The sequence below is a fragment of the Hydractinia symbiolongicarpus genome, chromosome 6 (assembly GCF_029227915.1).
Source record: "Hydractinia symbiolongicarpus strain clone_291-10 chromosome 6, HSymV2.1, whole genome shotgun sequence".
NCBI lineage: Eukaryota > Metazoa > Cnidaria > Hydrozoa > Anthoathecata > Hydractiniidae > Hydractinia > Hydractinia symbiolongicarpus.
Genome location: NC_079880.1, coordinates 20,044,159 through 20,067,024, shown reverse-complemented (window position 1 = coordinate 20,067,024; position 22,866 = coordinate 20,044,159). Strand labels below are relative to the sequence as shown.

Here is a 22,866-nt window from a genome sequence, read left to right as displayed (position 1 = left end):
TGTTGTGATGTAGTGTGTACAAATTCTGATACTTAGAGATTCTAAAAATGCAGTAAATAGTGTGCCATCTAGTCTTAAATACCTAAACAATCAATATATTTCTAGTGTGGAAAGGACTAAAAAAGAACCAACTTTAACTTTTCTTCACATTTGACCCACTGATTTAGAACCACGTGAATGGAAAAACGAGACCAACCAGCGTTAAAAGAAAAATAAAGCTAGGCCATTTGTTAGCCACGATACAGTCTTTTTACCAGATTTTGTACCTTCGTACGCATTATTTCGTAATTTTATAAATCCATCAACTCAACCGTTTTTGTAACTTTTAGAAGGTCAAGCTAGTACTGAAGTATGGCATAAGTTGGTTATAATATCTTGGGAGGTATATAAAAGAAAGGTTAAAATAATGAAGAATTATTTATTGAGTCTTTTGGCAACAAGGGAATAACACTCAGCTTCCTCAGCCAGCATTTTTTAGCTATTGCTGCCATTATTATTTAAAATGACGCTAATTTAACACTGGCAAAATAGCTATAAATAAACGAAGGAAATCCTTGGGAAATAGTTATCAATAACTTTTTTTAATATAAATAAACCAGCCGTTTCCGCAGGAAGTTCTATGGCGTATTACTGATTTAGTAGTCCTCTACGGGGGGAGTATTTGTTATGAGTTAATTGTGCACAATAAAATGCCCACGTTATTTATAATTAATTATTTCAACTTGTGCAGCAAAAAAGAATGAAAAATATGGAAGTAAAAAGTGAGTTCAAGTTAGTAACCACTGATTTTATGAAACCTAATTAAGCACGTAAAAAGCAATAAAAACAAAACTATTTTTGATTTACTTTGTTTTTTAAAATAATTTTAGCCTGTTAAGACTCGTACGAAATACAAATCTAGCTTCGGTAGATTCCAGAATCACTTAAAAGATAACAAACGACCGTTGCAGCTTGGTACTAGCGAAACCAACTGAACATAAAATAGTAGTGCAAAATTATTAATTTGTACCCGACCTCAAATGTTGCAACTAGTAGGCGCCAAAAAGGACAACAGTAAGTTCGCTTTCTGGTAATTTGATAAGACATCACGCTAGTTTTAATACAGGAATAATATTTTTGGACTACATGATTAGATAAAAAAATTACAAAGTTATACAGCAATCTGCACCTCATCCTTTCACACAAACAAAATCCATGCTTCTGTTATAGAAGTCCTGCACCGTTTCGGTAGAAGATGACATCATGCTTGGTGACTCCCCATACGCTGTCGTCACGACTATTTACGGAAACGTATTTCAATAATCCATCCATACGTCGCCACCCTGTACCAGTAGGGTTCGAATCACTTATCCCTAGGAAAAAAAATGTCGTTTGAAGGGATTGAAAAGATATCATCTCAGACACACATATCGAAGAAAGTACTCAAATATATCTGTATACTAATTAATAAGGTCGCCAGAATCAATTTACCTTCGCGAATGTAGATGTGGTAGTGTTTGTTCACTCCCCAAACAATATTATGACCACTGTGGATCTGCATGAGACCTCCAGATATGTGTTGCCATCCGGTACCTTAAAAAAGAAAAGTGTAGTCCTTGAACTTTCTTTTATAAACCACTTTCGCGTGGCGTAGGTTTTGATTTCATTTTGAGAACAATGGACATGCGTGCATTTTTGTGTAGACAAAAAGCAGGACTAACATGGAGTAAAATGGCTATGTAAAAAGCCATTAAAGACCTTTTGAGTAGCATAGGCTCGGAGAGGAACTGGAATTCCTTTTTTTTGGTTAATTATTTTATTACTGTGGTGTTGTTTATATTTTCTACCTACAGAAATGCCTGCGCAAAAAACCACATAACCTTTGTAAACATTGACAAGTCATATATTAAATGTGTCTGCATTTTTTTTAAGAAAATCCGTGTTTTATGTTACAAGCATTATCGACACATACGAGTTTATTCACAGATCGTACAAAAATAACTTAAAATTACCTTTTGGGAATAGAGAGGGATAAGTTGGTGAAGAATTGTGGATACCTGCTAGTGTCTATGGCAAAGTCCAGTGGTACCCCAACAAAACTTTGATTGAGGTAATAAAAACAGTTGTTTTACAGAGAAACTAAGATCTAACAAAACCTTATAAATAAAAAGCGGGTTTCCATAAACCTGCCTAATTTGTGTTAGCATACATAACAATCAGTAAGGTGAAAACTATGATGATGGTTACTAAAATGGCCTAAAATTATTGTTAAGGGGTTACTTTAAAGGTACATATATATAAAAAAATAATTACCAGCGGTATATCCACCAAATGTTCCTTTTCTGTAAAATATCTGATCATTTTTATTGACTCCCCATACACCGGAGTCACCAACAGAAACAAATTTCAATTTGCCTCCAATGTGCTGCCATCCGGTACCTGAAGTTAAAAGGAATTAAAATAAATATCTCGTATCCAAAACACCCAACATGTGATAACTAATCATTGTTCATCCGATGTAAAAGTAAAAAACGAAAAACGAAGCAATGCATTAATAGGGCGGGCGGGGGGGAGAAGGGGTATAAGCTTTCAGAATTCGGTTTGTCCAAGTACTGACCAAAAACAAATGAAGATGCCTGGGAAAGCCTTTAAAATGCAAACCTTCAGACAGGTGGCAACATGTGTTGCTTTACAGAGATATGGCACAAGCAACTTCCAGATTTTTCTTTGACCCCCAGGTACAAAAAATGTGCGGGGACTCTAAATAACGTTTGTAAAAAACAAAATCAACTAACCATCTGGATTGGATAAAGAAGCACCTTTTCGATAGTAGATATTGTCATGCTTATTAACACCCCATACATTGTTGGTGTTAGGACTCACAGACACTTGTTTGAGTCCACCACTAATACGTTTCCAATGTGTTCCAACTGGCTTACTTTTTGAAATACCTAAATACGTTTAGTAAATTTTCATGCAAGGGTTGTTTTTAAAAAAATGTTTACTATTAAGAAGTGAATCTAGGCATTACATTGCTGAAAATAGACGAAATTGTACTGGATCTTACTTCAGAATAAAAAGGAGAAAAATAGGATAACATTTGAAAGGGCAATGCATCTTTACTGCAAAAAGTTTTTAATTTTTTATTTCACTTAACATATGTAAAGAAAGAAATCCAAATACAGCTAATATAGACTTACCCTTTCGGACGTAAATATGATCATGGGCGTTCGCTCCCCAAACAATGTTGTGTCCAGAGCTGATTTCTTTTAGTCCGCCAGCTAAAACGAGACAGCATTTAACTGTTTCACAAGTGCGTACTACATAGAAGGTGAAGAGTACAGTCGAAGGCTAATTCCATAATACGCCAAGCTATTACAAAACAGTGAGGCTGTATGACAAAACAAAAGACAGTTGAAAAGCTAATCGTGTTTTGGTAACTTACTTTTCCTGCATAAGTATAAGTATAGCCACTGTAAATTATTTTATTAATAGAGAATGATGTCCTCCATGAAACCTGTTGCAACAGTATGGAAATAAAAGCAGTCTAAAAGAAAGTTACCAATATGTTGCCAATGATTTCCGACAGGTGACGGATATTGCACAGCACCGCTTAAATACGTCTCGCTTTTATAAAATATATTGTCGTTGCTATTGACACCCCATACACCTGCTTGTCCAGTAGAGACCACTTTTAATTTGCCAGCAACATTCCACCAACTGTACCCTGGATCTGGTCTTTGTCCTATTTAAAATAAAGAGTAACGTACACTAAACGTTAATTTGTGGAAAAGCATTTTTGCAGAAAATTATTTAAAAAGAGATGGCTAGCCAATGTAATTAAAAAATCAACCTGTTAGGTCTCTTGAAAAAAAACTAGAAGTTATACTTATGTACAGAAAATACCTCTACAGGCTACTCGTTTTTTTTTAAGAATATATTTGTACATTAACAGGGATTTTGCTGAATAAGTGTAAACAAACAGGGACTTGATTTCTTGAAATTTCCAAATAGAATCAGTCTGCAGTCAGTATGGTGCAAAACACTTCAATAGCTGCACTCTCCACAGTGTCCGCATTATGGAAGCATCCATTCCCAGGCCTGGAAAGGTTCGAAAAATCAAAGAATTGAATCGTGCCCATGTGAGCAGAAATTTGTACCGGTGACAGCATTCGCAATTGCTTGTATTTACGAAATTTAAAATCCCGCCCTCCTTTTTAGGGTAGTAAGTGTATTTAGATTTTTTACAGACACTTAAACTTTGTTGACCTTGTGCGAGTAATAGAAAACTAAAAGTACCAATCAAAAAAAATCGTTAACTGATACAAACTGGCCCTTAAAACTATTTCCCATCACTATGTGAAAGACACAGTCCTTGGTTGGATTAATTCCAAAAATAAAGTTACCTGCTACAACAGACACTGCAAGTAATAATCCCAAAATTCTCATTTTTATTTATTCTGAAATAAAACAAACACAAACTATAGATTACAACATTAGAGCATAAAAAGTAGTGGTAAACCACTGATGAAATTCATGGCAGCATTGCGTATCTCAGCACAACTGCAATACTTTTAACACAATCGTCTATAACCACTATATATCACAAAGTTCCCTTTTAAACTTTTAAAACGGAACATTTTCTATTCGACAAAAAACTTCCTCTCTATCTACATGCCATTTGTTGCTAATAGCAACCAATTATTATTTGAATTATCTACTTAAAAATAAACTAAAAGCATTTGTTACAAAAGATATCTCTTTGTTAACATGCTATCATATTTTTACACAAAACAATAAATAGAGATCATCAACGATCATTAACACCAGTGCAGCGGAAGAAAATGTTTTTGCGGACGCTGAAGTAAACAATGAGGCACTTTAAAGAAAGAAGTTTCGCGATGTTAAAATAGATGAAAGTTAATTCTCACAATTTTTTCATCTACAAAATTTGCTTAATATTCTCTTCTATTAAACTCTTTTTATCGATATTAAACCATGTTTTTATCATTGGTGACAATTTATCTTAGCTTCTCGCACAATTACGTCTACCATCTATCAAACAGGTTTATTCTCACGAAACATTATTAAGGCAACCGTTCGCAAAAGACATTATCTTCAATCTCGTGAGTATCTAACGGAACGAGAGAAACGTATTTGTTTTTCTGTTAGTTGGAAAATTATGGTTTGAGATATCAGAAACTTCCGCCCCCCCCCTGATGGTTTTTTTTTAATAACTCTTTAATGCTCTGTTGCATGGCTACAATACTTACTGAGTTTCAATATTTATCTATTAGACACCTGCATGCAAATTTTTCAGGTTCCATATCTTTCAGAGGCTTTGATATTGGCTATTATTCGAAACTACCCCTAAAAATCTCTATGAAACTCTTATAATAGGAAAAGTATAATAACTCTTGTTAGGATTATGTTTAGAACTTGAAACTTACAACACAACTTTGTTTCATCAAGAAGAATCATTTTGCATGTTTTGGTCACGTGGTTAATCCGATTTCCCGATTTTTTCGGACTTTTCCGAAAATCGGAAAAAACGGATTTTCGGGGAATATTGGGCAATTTTTCATACGATCTATGTCAAAACCGGAAAATATGTTAAATAACATTTATTTAGCTTTCAGAAACTTCAAACAGAATGTAAAAATTCGCTCTAGAACTAAAGTAATTGAATTATAAGCAGATAGTGGCATTTTGAACAAATGTTAAGCTTTTGATGACGTCACAGAAAATGTGCTGACCCAAGCAAAAATTTATTGCTGCCATCTTGTTCCTTTTGTGACATACTATAAGTGTGCCAAGTTTGATTCAATTTGGACATTTTGTAGAAATATCACCTATCTACAGTGACGTGTATCAGCTTTTCTAGGGCATTGACATTTCGTCTTTTATTGTCTTAATATTACGCGCTCGTTGAAAAGTATCCTTTAAAATTTTTACTGAACGTCTTTATAATATGTAAGACGCCTTCTATGAAAATCAAGGTTGTATTAGTCTGCGCCAGCCTTAAAAAAATTGGCGGACATTATTTGTATGCGAGGGACTTCTAAAGATATGCTTATTTTATTAATCTAAGGGGTTAAAACCTTTTCTTGGCGCGTCAGTATTAGTTATGATGGGGACTGATATAAAGGTACCGAAATGATATAATTGTAGTTAAAATATTTACTCCGTTATAACTTGAAAGAGAAAGAAAACGCAAGCGCATGATATGCAGTGTTTTAATATAATTAAAAAAAATATTTTTTTCATTAGCAACACAGTGCATATCAGTTTCAAGCAATTAGCTGAATAGTTAATGAAACAAAATCTTCCGCTTTTATTATAATTGATCAGCCCAGTGGCGAAGTACGTAATTAAACTTTAAAATTATATTGTGATGGCAACATGATGCTGCGTGGTAACTACGGCTAACTTTCATTAAAGTTAAGGGAGCGACTTAAAAAATGGCGGACTGACGTCCGTCTCCCTGTTTATTTTAACATAAAGGGATTAGTCCACAGAAGCAAATGACTTTAAAGTCATTTGCCTCGCCTAAGATAAAACACTGTTTTTACAAATCGAAAGGGCATAGAAGAAGAAGCGGCTAAAAAATATGGATTAGATAGAAAGAATAAACAGACACCAAGCAAAAATGAAATTTTTTAATTTATTTTTATAGTAAAATAGAGCAGAAGGCTGTTTTTAGGTGTTTCACACTTTTGCCAAAAAGAAGTTCAACAATTTTTACCTCTATTAACTAAGCACACAACTTTGTATTGATCACCATTAACTTTTACTGTAAATTACTTCGCAAAATAAAGAATGACAGGAGATCTTTCTCTCGCGATGCTTCTTCAACCGACTTCGCGAGCGTAGAACCCGACTATTGTGCTCTGCGTTTTTTTTTTATTATCTTAGACGTATAATTAAAAAATCCAAACAACGACACTGATTAAAAGCCGCAAACGTCCATAAACAAAAATAAAATAAAAATTGTAAAACTAAAAAAATATCTTTCTAAAACATAAGCGAATGTATTAGCTAATGTATCGAGAATGTATTAGAATAGTCTTTAACCCGTGAAAATATCCACGTGGTCGTCCGTCTTAAATTACACGCTATTTCGCGTGCCTGTTTCACGTCGCTTTTATCGCGGACAGACAGACGGCTATTATTATACAGACTAGTCGGTGGCCTGTGGATAAATCCACGCGTTCACCCGTCTTTTATTTATCACATTCCGTGTTTCCGTAAGACGAGTAGTTTTTTGGCGCACAAACAGACAGACGGAATACCGTTATTATTATAAAGACTAGTCGTTAACCCGTGGAAAAATCCACGGGGTCGCCCGTCGCGTTTGCTCGTCCTTTAAATTTACCCGTCGCAACAAAGTGGATAAAAATATTTCACATTTGGTATTGATGCGCATTCTAAAAATTTCGTGTTTCCGTTACGGGACACGACTTTCGCAGACACACAGACAGACAGTCGACGGCTATTATTAAAGAGATATGTGATCGAGAATGACGTCATATATGCAAAAATGTTTGCTATCTTAACGAAGCTGAGCGAGGGTAATTTTATATTGTATCGATTAAACGATAGCTGCTTTGTTTGGGTTTGTAGAAACCACGATTATTTTCTAATGATTTACTTGTGGCACGTTTGTAAAAAAAAAACAGGTTTTTGTAAAAAAAAAAACGTTCAAATAACCACATACCGAATTTTGTTAAACGTTTTTTTGTCAGAAGAAGAGTCCATCACACATATTCAATTGGTTTTGCTTGTTGCTCATTGTGTTGATTATTGTTGATATTAAAAATGCAGTGGATTTAAAATTATAAAAAATTTCGTGCTGTTTTTGTAGCGGAGTGATTCAAGTGATATTTGACGATTCTCTGGCAATGTTATTTGTTTACATTTGTAGCTACTATTTTGGTTTCTATGAGGTTAAAAGTTATGCTGCGCTGTAGCCCTTCGCTGAAGGCAGCCGTGAAGGCCTTTTAGTTAATCAACGCTCCGGAGTTTGCGTATAAACCGATTGAAAATAGCTTTTAGGTAAAAATTCAAAAACATTGACCCTTATGTCATTATGGCACACATGTAGAATATTGCTTTTAAATTTAAGTTTAAAGAAAGGAAAACAATATAATGACGTCATTGTACAACCTTGTCTCCGGGGTCTTGTGACCCCTGTACCGTTATTACGGAGTGACCAACGATGACACGTTATACAAAGATGCCCAGATATAATGGGCATTTTTGTATAACGAGATAAAGTGATGCACTCGTCTTAAAAGCAAGATTTAGAAATGGCGGGCGAAAAAAGACACAACATCAAAGAAACTTTTCTGTCGATGAAAGCAATAGAATATTATTGACTTAACTCTATTGATCTGGCTTAGCTTGATTGTTTAATATTAACATAAGACCTTTAATGTGAAATATGTCTTGAAAGTTTGTTGGCGTTAACATTCATGAGCTGTAACTAGCTAGCTGCCCCGTGTACCTAACTAGCTAACGTGACATCCTAAGACATCTTTACTTGACCACATATTTAAAAACGACATATTCAATGGCTATTATTTCCCAGGTAGTCGATTTTGTTAAGAACATGTTAGAAATCGTATGAGAAGAGCTGGATATTCTAGTTGCATCCAAATTTTTCTTATACAATACGACTAACTTTCATTAAAGTTAAGGGAGCGATTAAAAAATGGCGGACTGACGTCCGTCTCCCTGTTCATTTTAACATAAAGGGATTAGTCCACAGAATCAAATGACTTTTAAGTCATTTTCCTCGCCTAAGATAAAACACTGCAGCTATAAAATATGGATTAGATAGAAAAAATAAACAGACACAAAGCAAAAATGAAATTTTTTAATTTATTTTTATAGTAAAATAGAGCAGAAGTCTGTTTTTAGGTGTTTCACACTTTTGCCAAAAAGAAGTTCAACAATTTTTACCTGTATTAACTAAGCACACAACTTTGTATTGATCACCATTAACTTTTACTGTAAATTACTTCGCAAAATAAAGAATGACAGGAGATCTTTCTCTCGCGATGCTTCTTCAACCGACTTCGCGAGCGTAGAACCCGACTATTGTGCTTTGCGTTTTTTTTTTATTATCTTAGACGTATAATTAAAAAATCCAAACAGTGACACTGATTAAATGCCGCAAACGTCCATAAACAAAAATAAAATAAAAATTGTAAAACTAAAAAAATATCTTTCTAAAACATAAGCGAATGTATTAGCTAATGTATCGAGAATGTATTAGAATAGTCTTTAACCCGTGAAAATATCCACATGGTCGTCCGTCTTAAATTACACGCTATTTCGCGTGCCTGTTTCACGTCCCTTTTATCGCGGACAGACAGATGGCTATTATTATACAGACTAGTCGGTGGCCTGTGGATAAATCCACGCGTTCACCCGTCTTTTATTTATCACATTTCGTGTTTCGGTAAGACGAGTAGTTTTTTGGCGCAAAACAGACAGACGGAATACCGTTATTATTATAAAGACTAGTCGTTAACCCGTGGAAAAATCCACGTGGTCGCCGGTCGCGTTCGCTCGTCCTTTAAATTTCCCGTCGCAACAAACTGGATAAAAATATATCACATTTGGTATTGATGCGCATTTTAAAAAATTCGTGTTTCCGTTACGGGACACGGCTTTCGCAAACACACAGACAGACAGTCGACGGCTATTATTAAAGAGATATGTGATCGAGAATGACGTCATATATGCAAAAATGTTTGCTATCTTAACGAAGCTGAGCGAGGGTAATTTTATATTGTATCGATTAAACGATAGCTGCTTTGTTTGGGTTTGTAGAAACCACGATTATTTTCTAATGATTTACTTGTGGCACGTTTGTAAAAAAAACAACAGGTTTTTTAAAAAAAAAAAAAACGTTCGAATAACCACAATCCGAATATTGTTAAACGTTTTTTTGTCAGAAGAAGAGTCCATCACACATATTCAATTGGTTTTGCTTGTTGCTCATTGTGTTGATTATTGTTGATATTAAAAACGCAGTGGATTTAGAATTATAAAAAATTTCGTGCTGTTTTTCTAGCGGAGTGATTCAAGTCATATTTGACAATTCTCTGGCAATGTTATTTGTTTACATTTGTAGCTAATATTTTGGTTTCTATGAGGTTAAAAGTTATGCTGCGCTGTAGCCCTTCGCTGAAGGCAGCCGTGAAGGCTTTTTAGTTAATCAACGCTCCGGAATTTGCCTATAAACCGATTGAAAATAGCTTTTAGGTAAAAATTTAAAAACAATGACCCTTATGTCATTATGGCACACATGTAGAATATTGCTTTTAAATTTAAGTTTAAAAAAAGAAAACAATATAATGACGTCATTGTACAACCTTGTCTCCGGGGTCTTGTGACCCCTGTACCGTTATTACGGAGTGACCAACGATGACACGTTATACAAAGATGCCCAGATATAATGGGCATTTTTGTATAACGAGATAAAGTGATGCACTCGTCTTAAAAGCAAGATTTAGAAATGGCGGGCGAAAAAAGACACAACATCAAAGAAACTTTTCTGTCGATGAAAGCAATAGAATATTATTGACTTAACTCTATTGATCTGGCTTAGCTTGATTGTTTAATATTAGCAAAAGACCTTTAATGTGAAATATGTCTTGAAAGTTTGTTGGCGTTAACATTCATGAGCTGTAACTAGCTAGCTGCGCCGTGTACCTAACTAGCTAACGTGACATCCTAAGACATCTTTACTTGACCACATATTTAAAAACGACATTTTCAATGGCTATTATTTCCCAGGTAGTCGATTTTGTTAAGAACATGTTAGAAATCGTATGAGAAGAGCTGGATATTCTAGTTGCATCCAAATTTTTCTTATACACTGTGCAAATTTAAACTCAGCCTTAAAATTTATGGAATCATGGATTTTTCAAGTTTACACAGTAAGTAAACTGCCCCTATAAGTAGCGAAACATTTAATGTTTTATGATGAAATAACTACACAAATCAACTGCAGTAAAAATGCTTAACTATCGTTGAATATTACAGTCAAACTCCTATAAAATTTAAAATATTATAAAGCCTGTTCTAATAATCACATATTATTCAAAATTTACTATCATATATACTTTATATATACTCAAATGTGCAACTTATTTTCACTAAACGTTTTTTGTATTTTCTTTTAAAATGGTTACAGAACCCATATTAGGAAATATTAAATAGGAGTAAAATTGGTGATATGAAAATTTTATAAGAACTTTCTGCATTAAAAAGAGAATGCCAACAAATGGCAATAATTACACCATATTTTCGCGCATTGACATTTCAGAAATTTTTGCTCAAACAAATTTTCTCAGTTTTGTTACTCTTCCATAGAGTTGGTAATTCTATTAATTTCTTGCGTGTTACCTCTAGCCTAAAAAACTGACATTTACTGCGGAATTAGAGAAATCGACAAAAAATTCGGCCCGATGGTGCAAGCAAGACTGGACACATGAAAATAACTGGTCAGTGTTATTGCAAGCACATACAGAATTTTAACATGTTTAATAACATTGAAAGCGTTACACATCAATAACATTAAACCAAGTCTTAAAACTAAAGCTGATTAAAGATCTTGTGCTTTAGTCATTCAATTTTGAATTCATAGCATAAAGCCGTGTTGAATGTAGTGCATTTTATGCGCTTTTTGTTTTACTATGTTGATTTAAACTGTACTTAAATTTTTACACACAATGCGTACAAAACTTTATAGCTAATTTTTACTACTATGTATTTGTACTCAGTCTGAAGTTGATACAAAATATATTGAAGTAAGCAAAAATAAATATTACTTATTCATGTTCACATTTATAATGTTTCCTTTATGGATTACAAAAACGTTAGTAAGTACATTATTCCTTTTCAAAACGCGTAAGTATAGTGCGTCGTAATACTCATACTCCTCATTACTCATCATACGACAACAGCCTACTTTGACCAACCTTATCATCAATACCCCTTCTAAGGTCGAGATTGAGCAGCATTTTATAGAACGCAACTATATGTATAATGCGGCTATATCCCTTTACATTTCCAGTATCCATCTTCCCAGCTAATTCAACTACTTTGGCATCGCAATAGTGCCCTTAACAATTTTGTTATTATATATTAAAAATAATCCGAACCAAAATTTGAAAACAGTTTCGTGCTAAAGTGTTAATCCATTTAAAAGCTAAAAGAACACATGTTTGAGCCGAATCTCTAATAATGCGGACAAACGTATCGCATGTAAATTGTTGGCCTACAGGTGAAAAACAGCATTGAATTGAAACAAAAAAATACTCATCTTGTTAAGCAATCATTGAGATGATAATAAACCGTAATCAAGAAACCTTGTAATTTTCGTTGGAAAATCGACGTAAAAAACTACAAATACTATGCTGCGAGGAAAACAAGGCGTTTGCGACACTTCCATTTTAAGGTCATAATATGCGAGCACTTAGGAATATCGGATCTTATCGACAAACCCGTTAACACTGGAACATAGATATAATTGTGATTATACTCCATCGGTTTGGAATTTTTCCATGTTATGCAGTAACAGTAATAATTTTAAGTTAATCTTGAGGGAGAGCCTACTTATCAACGAAGATAAACCTCTAGTCAATAGAACTATTACTTCATTACTTTTGGAACTATAGTTTGTATTGTTCAAGATTTATCATATAATAATTTGTTTTTAATGATATAGAAAATTTGTGCAATAAATTGGAAATACTATGTTGCCACGGAAAGGCAATTAATAACAGTAACATCATAAACAACAACAAAGTATCATCTACAGCGCATCTAATTTCAACATGAAAGATGTTATTGATATTAAAGTTTGGGAGAAGAAACGAAAAATCACTTTCCTGACATACGAGTATTCTTTCTCTAAGAGGAGTTGAAAAAAGTGCAAACACAGCTACATTATGGATTTACTTGACAAAATTTATGAAAACTGATCATCCTGATTTATATTATGGATTAATCAACATTGCAGTTTATATCCTACCTATGTTGCTGTCATCTGTGGTCGCTAGATACGCTGATAAAACAAGACGTATAAAACTAATCATCACAATTTTAAATTTCGTAGCCATGCTTGGAAGTATATCGTATGTTGTACCATGGTCTCCAATTTTTCCTTTAATTGGAAAATTGTTGAATGGCGGAGTTATGATAGTAAGACCGTTAATAATAGGCGAAACAGTGAGATCGTATCCAGTCAAAGATGTACAAAGCAAAATTACTTATCTGAGTGTTGCGTCAGCAATAGGTTATACAATCGGACCTTGTTTTGTTCTTCCCTTTGCAGAGCTTAATTTTTATTTCGGCAATCTGCAAATTACATATGGAAACATATCAGGTGTCATTCTTCTCTCTATCACTATAATCGTACAGCTCTGTGTTACATGTTTTGCGCACGATCTGTCAAGGGAGTACGATTTGAAGAGAGCTGAATCCATCAATAACCCCTCTGGTACAAAACATCAATTTACCAATAGTGACGCTATAAAGGTATTAAAAGAGAGTTTGAAATCAAAAATTATGTTATTTATTTACGCAATGACATTTTCCATTACCGTTGTCAACATCTCTTATGGTCGAAATTTTCTAGTTCTAGTGCTGGATGTTTTATCCATGTCTTACGAAACTGTTTCTATTGGTCTTTTTTCTCATGGTGTAGCCGTTCTCTTATTATGTCTTACAGTCATCAAAATTAAAATAGGGAACGCCGCTTCCTACAGGTTTGCAATCATAAGCCACGTTTCTCTTATCACCATACTAATTTGTCAGTTTGTATTTGTCTATGTCCACCTTCATTTAAACGTCAAAATTGCATTGTTAGTGTATTATGTTGAAGCTTCAAGCTTCTGTGAGTTGGGCGAACATTTGTTTCTAGTGGTTGTTTTTTCCAAACTTGTGTCGTCGACCAATCAATGTTATTTGGAGGACATTTGAACTATGATCAAACAGATAGGAAGCATTTTAGCAGCATTTTTTTCCTTGGTGTTAATAAAATATGCAAGCATTCTGATTTCATTAGGAATAAACTTAATATTATTATTTCTTCTTTTGCTGTTTCGGGAGGAATTGATTTTTACTGTTATAAAGATTTAAATTTGCACTTCCTTTATGTTACCTTTTAAGCTTTGAGGACGATAATTTGTTGCCTTACAAGTTGCAAAGCGTTATACTAAAACAATATAAACTCTCTTGTAAATCTGTACCTAGGAATATTATTCGAGCTTGAAAATTTAGACCGAGCTTGCGAGATCGTTACGCTGACCGAGAGGTGATATATCTGACAAAATAGTTTATATTGTAGATATTACCTGACAGCTATTTTCTGAAAGTTTTTTTATCTAGATGTGAAAACCGGGATTATTTTCAAAAACTTTATTGTGTAAAAATTTGCTTGCTTTTTGCAATCGATGTTTGTAGGACTAAAGATATTAACAACAAAATTTCAAGTTATTAGTTAAATACGTTTTTACGACCATCTGGCAGTGTTATTTATTCACTGTTTGAGCTATCAGTAGGGTTATTACGAAGTTAAAACTTGTACCGTGCTGTATAAAACCCGAGCCGATAAACGCAATGGATTTCTCGTATGAACGGTTTTAAGATAGCTATAACTTATTAAGTTTCTGTATTGTTAATCCCCGTATTTTAATCAAAATGGTAACCGTGGTGAAGATAAACGAAATTGCAATCAATGCCTGGGGTATGTACAACGGTCGGAAATGTAACAACAAAACTATGCACAATTGCAAACCCGTGGATTTCTTTATAATAATAGCATTATCTTGTCTGTTTGTGGGTGCTTATATATTTTTCACCTATTTTATACCCAGCCGGCACAAAGAGCTATAAAAGACGTCTTTTAGAGATCTTCCGCTTTTCTAAAAGACATTCGTCGTAACGCTTGCAAGGCCGAAATAAACAAAATAAATATTCGAAATAATAAAGAAGTCAATGTATTTAAATGACATTCGTAAGTAAGTAGTCGAAAGGGCTTTCCTTTGTTTTTTGAAAATTTATACGTTTAAGGTACCCTTTATGTCCCTGATCCTCTGACTGGGAGCGTTCGCAGCTTGGTCCCAATTATGCGTCGCATTTCTTGCTCATTCTTTGAAACACTCGCGGACAGAATCTAGAGAGAAAAAAAGCTTATTTCCAGATAAATAATGAACTTTCATAGAAACGTAGTCAGAAAACACACCATACATAGAAGGGTAACAACGTAATACATCAGCTAATACACTTACCTACTATAATTTTATAAATTAATTTGCCTTCAAGCGGAACTTTGTCTTTGTTGCTTTTTAAATTGGCTTGCGCCATGAATGTAGTAGTGAAGATCCTGATGAAAATTAAAATCTCTCTGATGCTTTCATTAAAATACCGCTAATTTTCATCGAAGAATATCCGCCAGGAGGTGCAGGAAAGCAAAATTACGAGGTAATGAAATAAAAACGTATTCTTAAGGGTTGTTGTATTTAAAAAAAATTAAAATTGACGATTACCGCTTTCATCAATTTCGTGAAAAATGGATTTTCTAAAAAAATAAACATGCTAACTAAGTTTGCGAACACCCCCGTTTTTAAATCAAATTTTTCATATAAAAAGCGAACGTTTATTGAAAGACGCATTTTAGACCACTTTTGGAAATAGAACAAGACGTCTTTTAAAAGACGCGTTTTAGGTGCATTATAGCAAGAAGAGAAAGACGTCTTTTTAAAGATATATTTTAAATAACTTTTAGATGTCTTCTAAAAGACATCTGAAATGCGTATACTACAAGATTGGAATTTATTTACTTTCAAAAGACGTATAAAAGATGTCTTTTGAAAGACGTTCTTAAGAAGATGCATTAAAGACATCTTATAGCGTTTTCTAACATAAGATTTAAAAAAGACATCTTAAGACGTCTTGTTCCAGCTGGGTATTAAATTGAAAATGGCACCTATAATCATAGTAACAATCCCCGTCCAAGTATATTTTGGTACCTCATGTTGACAGGCGGACAAGGATGCATGAAATAACGGTGAGAGAAGTATGTGCCACGACAAAAACCTGAGGATGGGCGGACCCTTGTCTTTATTCATAACACCCATGGCTGAGTGCATCGTTATACTTGACCCGCTCATAGGTAAATTAATTACTTATGGTAATATGCGAAAAAAAATTCGGAATTACACAGCCTGATACGGCCAATTAAATCTAGTTTAAGTTACGTGTTCAGTCTAAACTGCGTTGTCTTATGCCACGCGTGTATTTAGATTAGATCAAGTCTGTCACGCAGCCTAGGGAGCAAAATGTATCCACATATTATATTACTTGGAATACTGAGGTTGAAATCCCGCACCTTTCGATGCGCGTTAGTGACTAGAAAATGTATCTTGTAAAGGGAAAATGGACTGAGTTGACTTGTAAGTCAAACAGTTTTAACCCAGCTGACAAGACATTCATAAAGTCTGTCAAGGTTGTTTCTAGATATCGCTAAATTACGTTAGTTGGTAGACCCTCGAAGCCTTTTTTTGATGACAAATCGGTCGGATATTGGAGAAAAATCACGACTCTGAGAAAATAAGACAATGGTGTGAAATGTATAATGTGATAACCTTAAATTTCTACTTACACTTACAAATGATAAACATCCAAGGAAATACACCCAAAAATCTTCCAAAAGGTACTCCGAAAAAAACGAAGCACGAGATTCGGAAACATTATTTACTCACCCAGAAATTTATAGCTACATCTACATAGTTTGGTATAAATGAATCATCTGTAAGAACCATAGTAAACACTACTGCACGCTTAGCGATAAAGGAAATTGTGATGGAGATGGCAGGCCGTTAATTTATCCTTTAGAAGTTAAAAAAAGATATTGTATCTTGTGTCCTTTAAAAACCAGCGCATTCCTGACGGATTCATTCTCAAAACGGAAGAGAAAATCTGGATGGATAAATGGTTGATGAAAGCTTGGGTTGAAGAAATTTGCCTAAAATATGATAGACAGGTCTCAAAACAACTTGGTTTTGAAAATTCTTCGCTTACTTTGACGCCTTCTCTTCACACAAAACAGATGAAATTACGAATAATCTGGTACAATACAAATTCGAGATTCAAATGATCCCTCCTGGATGTACGTCGAAATGCCAATCAATGGACTTATTGCATCAACAAGCCGCTTAAAACAATTTTAGACAAATTATGGGTTACTTACGTTTCTAAAGTAATAGAAAAGATGCCAGCGCCTATGACTAGTGACATGATAGATTGAGTCGAGAAAGCATGCAGCTTTATCGGAGTAGATAAGGACATGGTGAGGCGATCTTCTGATGTTTGTGGCATCAGCACAGCGCTGTAATTCATTTGCTTACATAAAAACGTTAACTTTGCAGACCAGATAGAGTCAGGTAATAAAAGGATAGTGAGTGGTTTTGATGATGCTCTGTGAAATACAAAGCCCTCCGTCAGGGCACAGACTTCCTGAGCTCGGTCAGTACTTTTGACCTCGAGCTTTGTACTTCACATCATAACAGCAAAACCGGTCAGTATCCGTTTATAATCCAATAGCCCAAATATGTCGTTAGTTGAAAGAATTAAAAAACTACAAGTGTAATAAAAAATAATCCAAAGAATATTCGCATGGCTTTCGATAAAAAAGTTAATTGCTTTTTCTTGAATAGAGACAGATATGTGATTGTAAAAGATGCAAAGTACGATGGGTCGTATAGGTGTGATGTTATAAAGTTGCGTAACTCCACTGACTTGTTTGGGGAAGCAATTGAATCAAAAAGTGTTATTATGTATTATTTCAAAAATCCAGAGAACGTTTTGACTCGGTAGGTTACCAATATAAATGATCTTTAATCACCGGGTTATGGTTATAGTATAAAAAATCTCCATCGATTCACACATTACATTATTTTAAAGCTATGTACTGTAGTACCAGTACTATCTACCTTATGATCTTGACTTGTACGATGTGTTACCCTAAATATAATCCCATCGTTCCATATTTACCTTTTTTTCCCATTTACCACTTCAAAATATTTTTTTGTTCAAAGTATACTTTGTTTGTCAATCAGTAAATAAAATATTTAACATTTTAAATTGACCATACTTTCTAGAATTTTTTAAAAACTAAAACAAAATTTGGTGTCTGGCTTTGTGGATGGATAATGGCGTTAAAACAAAGGGTAGGTGACCTTTAATTGGGTGAAAGAATCAAAAAAAAGTAGTCAGATATACAACAGTTGCACCTGAATACTGAGCAGAAAACAGATGTATGGCACCAACTCAAAAATGTAGACGGTGATTTTTTTTCTGTTGTCTTTAAACTCAATGATAAAAAAACTCAGCAATAATTATGAAGAAGTATCACATGCATAATCTTTTTTGCCGAGAGTTGTGTGTAGAGTATTATTTAACAACTGATGACGAAGGACAAAGTTCTTTAGGGTAGTCATGTACTGCAAAAATATACAGTGCATAGAAACCCGGAATATTTTTTTAATTTTACACTGCGCGTATGCCTAAAAACACTGTCCAAAGATTTTTTAGTGGTAAAATAAGTAGCAGGTTCTTTTCTTCAAGCTTTACTTCACGCCATTGGCAATTTTTTCCTTAGCAACGGCAATGTACATTCTGTTGCTAGGGACCTTCTCCAAATGTGTGCATGAAATTCCCGTGTTTTTCGTAATAGAAGTACCGAGGTGATTAGTATGTAACAGCTAAAGTGAAAGTTTATTTCGATAGCAGATTCTTTGTTTTTGAGTCTAAAAACTACTCGTTATAAATGTTTTCTCTTGGATTTATTTTACTCTTTCTGTTTTAGATATTTTCTAGAACAATAATTACAAAAAAAAAATGAAGACTAGAACAAGAAACAGACGACATAAGTAGACTAGAAAGGGAAAGCCATGTTGGGCAAATCCTAATAGTGGAAAACAAAATAGCTGACGTCCTACAACCTCCACGTCTAATAATGTCAATAACCCAACTATACCTGTTTATTCTGAGCTTCCTGTAACCAACAATCCTTTGGTTATCTCTGAGCAGGAGCCAGTCGCATTATTGCCATCATTATTAGGATTATTTCCTCAAGAAACGATATCGCAACCTTCGCTAACTTTAATACCGAAACCGACAACCACGTCTCCTCCTTTTTCCTGTCAATACTGTGACACATGTTATTACCTCTAAGACCTACCCACCTGTTCCTAATAGAAGTAAAGAAAAACTTCTATTTTTAAGATTGAGAAAAAAGACTTCACAGTTCTCGTGCAACCGAAACAAAATGTAGTGGTTACAAGATTATTGACAGTTCAGTTCTCAATGATAGTTTAGCGATTGGTAAATGTTCCAATTGCAAGAAAGGTAAAGTGGAACTCTTTACAGAACCAGGTGCCAAAAAAGGATTTGCAGAAAAGTTATATTGGAGGTGTAATTGTTGTAATTTCAAGCAGACTCCGTTCTATACGAGTCACTGATCATCAAAGTTGATCGACAACTCAAAAACCTGTCCTTTTGATGTAAATATAACGTCAATATTTGCATACCAACCAATTGGTCAATCAGGATTCAAAATCCTTTTAGCTAACATGGGTTTGTCAGCTTCAATTAGAGAGCATCCTTACCAAAAGATTATGAAGAACCTGAATGAAAAATGTTGCTCCAGCCGAAGAGTTAACATGCTAAATATGAAAGAGAATCTAAAGCATACAAAACGTGGTATAAACCATATAACTCACATTGGATCATCGAGTGAAATGAAAGATAGCGGTACTCGTGAAATGTTTTTGCGATCGATTGGCTAACGGTCATTGAAGTACATTATATCTTTGGTGACGGACACACTGTAACTCTTGGCAAAGTGAGAGATGACTGTTTAGGGATATTTGCCCAGTAGTGAAAAAAGAATGTGTGGGCTATAGTAAAAAAAGAATGGGAACAGCTTTAGGAAATTTTAAACACAAAGAAGGGGTATGAAGCTACCAGATAATAAATCAGTTGATGGCGCTGGTAGATTGACGGATGTTGTTATTGACCGAATCCAAAATTATTAAGGTGAGGCAATCAAAAAAATAATGTTGGTGATGTGCAAGGAATGAAAAATTCAATATGGGCAATTATCACACAATAAGAGACGATTAAAAGCCGCTGAATGAGCAACATCAGTTTTGTCCAAAAAGATTTCTGGTGCACATACCATTCAAATAGACCAAAGTACACAGAGAAAGGAAGATTACCGACAGTATTTCTTTCAGAGCTGAAACTAATTTTGATAACCTAACTAATCTTGCAAGGTGTAATAATTATTTATTTAATAATTGATGCAATGATTATTCTTATAATTACCTAAAATCCAAATGAGAGTTTGGAACAAATGCCTCAAACCAAAGTTTTGTGGGAAAGTAAAAATTTCTTCGGCATTTTCCAGCACAGTTGTATATTATAATACAGGATCTAGAGCTGCTTTTTAGAATCTGTAACCTCTTCATTACTACCAAGGGACACCTTTGTGGCATTGTTAAAATCAAGTTTGCAGCAAAAAAAAATCCTGAAAAAATGAGACGATAAAAGCGCATAAACAGGAGTAAAGGAAAAAGCATTCAAACAAACAAACAAACAAACAAGTAGCTACAACGCTGGCAGCCTTGGGCGGTCAGATGAACCGGAGGATATGACGGTGAAAGTGAAATCCACGCGAAAACCGACAACATGAAGAAAACCGACGGTGTCCTGATATTTGAAGTCTTAATAATATTGTGCATCCTTGATATTGTTTTTATAGATTTTGTGCAAAATTTTGAACAGATTTGCTTGACTTTTTATTAAAAAACAACATTTTATAGTTTTCTATTGCATTTCTACAGTTCTACGGTCTTTAAACGCTTGAGAAAAATTTACCAAAGTGAGCGTGATAGTTTTTGTTTTTCAGGTTTCACGCCCTGGAAAAATGTTTTTTCAAAGGTTATGAATTGCAGAGTATATTTATGTATATGCGAAATTATTGTATGCAAAGTGTAGACACTATAAATGAATCTTGAGGAACATTCACGCTAATGCATTTTAAGTTTTCATTAATTCTTGCTCTGCACCATAAATACAGCTACTTCAAATCAATGGAGATAATAATTAAGGTTGGTACTGTCATTGCTGATGGTAATGGAGACCAAAGTTTTGGAAGAACAGTTAATGCTTGCAAAATGGCGTTTGCGTAGCATGTGTTGCCTTTGTTTCTCAAACCAGCGTGGACGATGCTTACCTTTTGTTTAAGTTTCTGGCTAAGGTTATGATCATGGGATATACTATCCTTCGGTCGTGGCAATATTGGTGGACTGCAGTGCGTAAGATCTTGTGACCATTGTGGTGAGTCTCGTGCAATCCAAATGCAAAAGGATGCTTTCATGCTTATCGGGTGGTTAAAAATGCAGATTTGCAAAACCAAGGCTTTTTAGGCAATATGTTAGAGACCTTGAAGAGTAAGCTCCTAGCCCCACTTCTACTGCAAAAAGATGCTGAAACATGACAAAGTCGACAACAATGTAGAGTGGGTAGAAGTCAAGGACTAGCGACATGATCAAAAGTTGACATTGCAGAGAGAAACATTGAGAAGGAACGCTAAGGAGTGACCGTTGCTGTTCTCACAGCTGCGTTAACAACCCAAACGCATCAAGTTACTGAACGCAGTAATTATTAATATCCGTTGGATTAAAACAGACTTTATATTATACAAAGAAAAGTTTGACCTCATGGTTACTGACTTTGAACCTAATGATTATATTCATTAAATGATAGATTCAGACGATGGGAAAAACGAAAAGACTGCGACTAGCAAACATCGTCGACATACCCGACGAAGACTTGGACGCCGACATTCATAAAGGAGCAAAACACTGAAGCTGGTCTTCCAGTACACATAATTTACTCGAGAAAAATACAACTCACCAGACGGGGCATTGCATATCGACTAACAAGCAGCCAACTACGAGTCCACCAACGGCACGTGTCAAGACAAAGACAATTTGTACACTCATATCAGGAGTTAAATCCCTTGATCAATGGACACATGAGGGATTTATAACACTAGACACCGACTTAGACAATACCGACGCTGATTCCATACGCAGTACAGAGACAACTGCAACGACTGTTACCGCATTTGGAAAGTCATGACAGACAGGGCTGAGTGTCCGAATGCCACACATACTGTAAGATTAAATTTGTCAACGATGAATCGCACTGGGACAATCTCAAGACTTACATTAAGAAGAAACGACTCGGAGGACAGCAACAGGTCAAGAACAGAAAGCGTAAACAGAAACTACATCCAATCTTTCCAGAGACAATGGACGACAATGTTCAGAAACAAGCCAGATGATAGACAAGACTCAACTGAGCCTTCTAGTCAATGTCGCAAAAAACAACAACAAATACACTACAAAAATCTGTATATAGAAAAGATATGTCAACATAAGAATAGAATGAAAGTTACAAAGTGCACGCACAATGATAAACTCGACCAGTTAAGTCTTTTAAATTCTAGAGGTTTTGCTCCTCTAAAGAAAATGCTCATATAATAGAACACAATTCTTCCTTTTCCAAGGAGATAACTAGCACAAAAATTGAACAAACGGACAGAGAGAGTAGGACAGGACTTTTGCAAAGGGTACAAGGGTTTCGACCCATATTCCTGAACCTAGGTACCCAAAATGTCTGAGTCACCTCAAAAGAGGTCTCCAAACAGTCTTCAGCAAGAACTAGACATTTCTTTTATCCATAACTTTTCATCTGTCCTACTCTTTACAATCTTGTGTGACTGGGGTAAGA

At 34.7% G+C, this 22,866-nt stretch overlaps 1 protein-coding gene across 1 annotated transcript; it reads right to left on the bottom strand.

Annotated features, from left to right (window-relative positions):
• Nucleotides 1-1,058: 1,058 nt before the first annotated feature.
• LOC130647578 (tectonin-1-like) lies at nucleotides 1,059-10,891 on the bottom strand. The gene is made up of 8 exons (XM_057453490.1): nucleotides 10,882-10,891; nucleotides 4,386-4,441; nucleotides 3,542-3,724; nucleotides 3,180-3,260; nucleotides 2,775-2,930; nucleotides 2,293-2,418; nucleotides 1,471-1,572; nucleotides 1,059-1,352 (listed from the first exon to the last, which is right to left on the bottom strand). Exons 2-8 carry the CDS (start codon nucleotides 4,426-4,428, stop codon nucleotides 1,204-1,206), a joined length of 840 nt encoding a protein of 279 aa, XP_057309473.1. The 5' UTR covers nucleotides 4,429-4,441; nucleotides 10,882-10,891; the 3' UTR covers nucleotides 1,059-1,203.
• Between the last annotated feature and the right edge of the window lie 11,975 nt (nucleotides 10,892-22,866).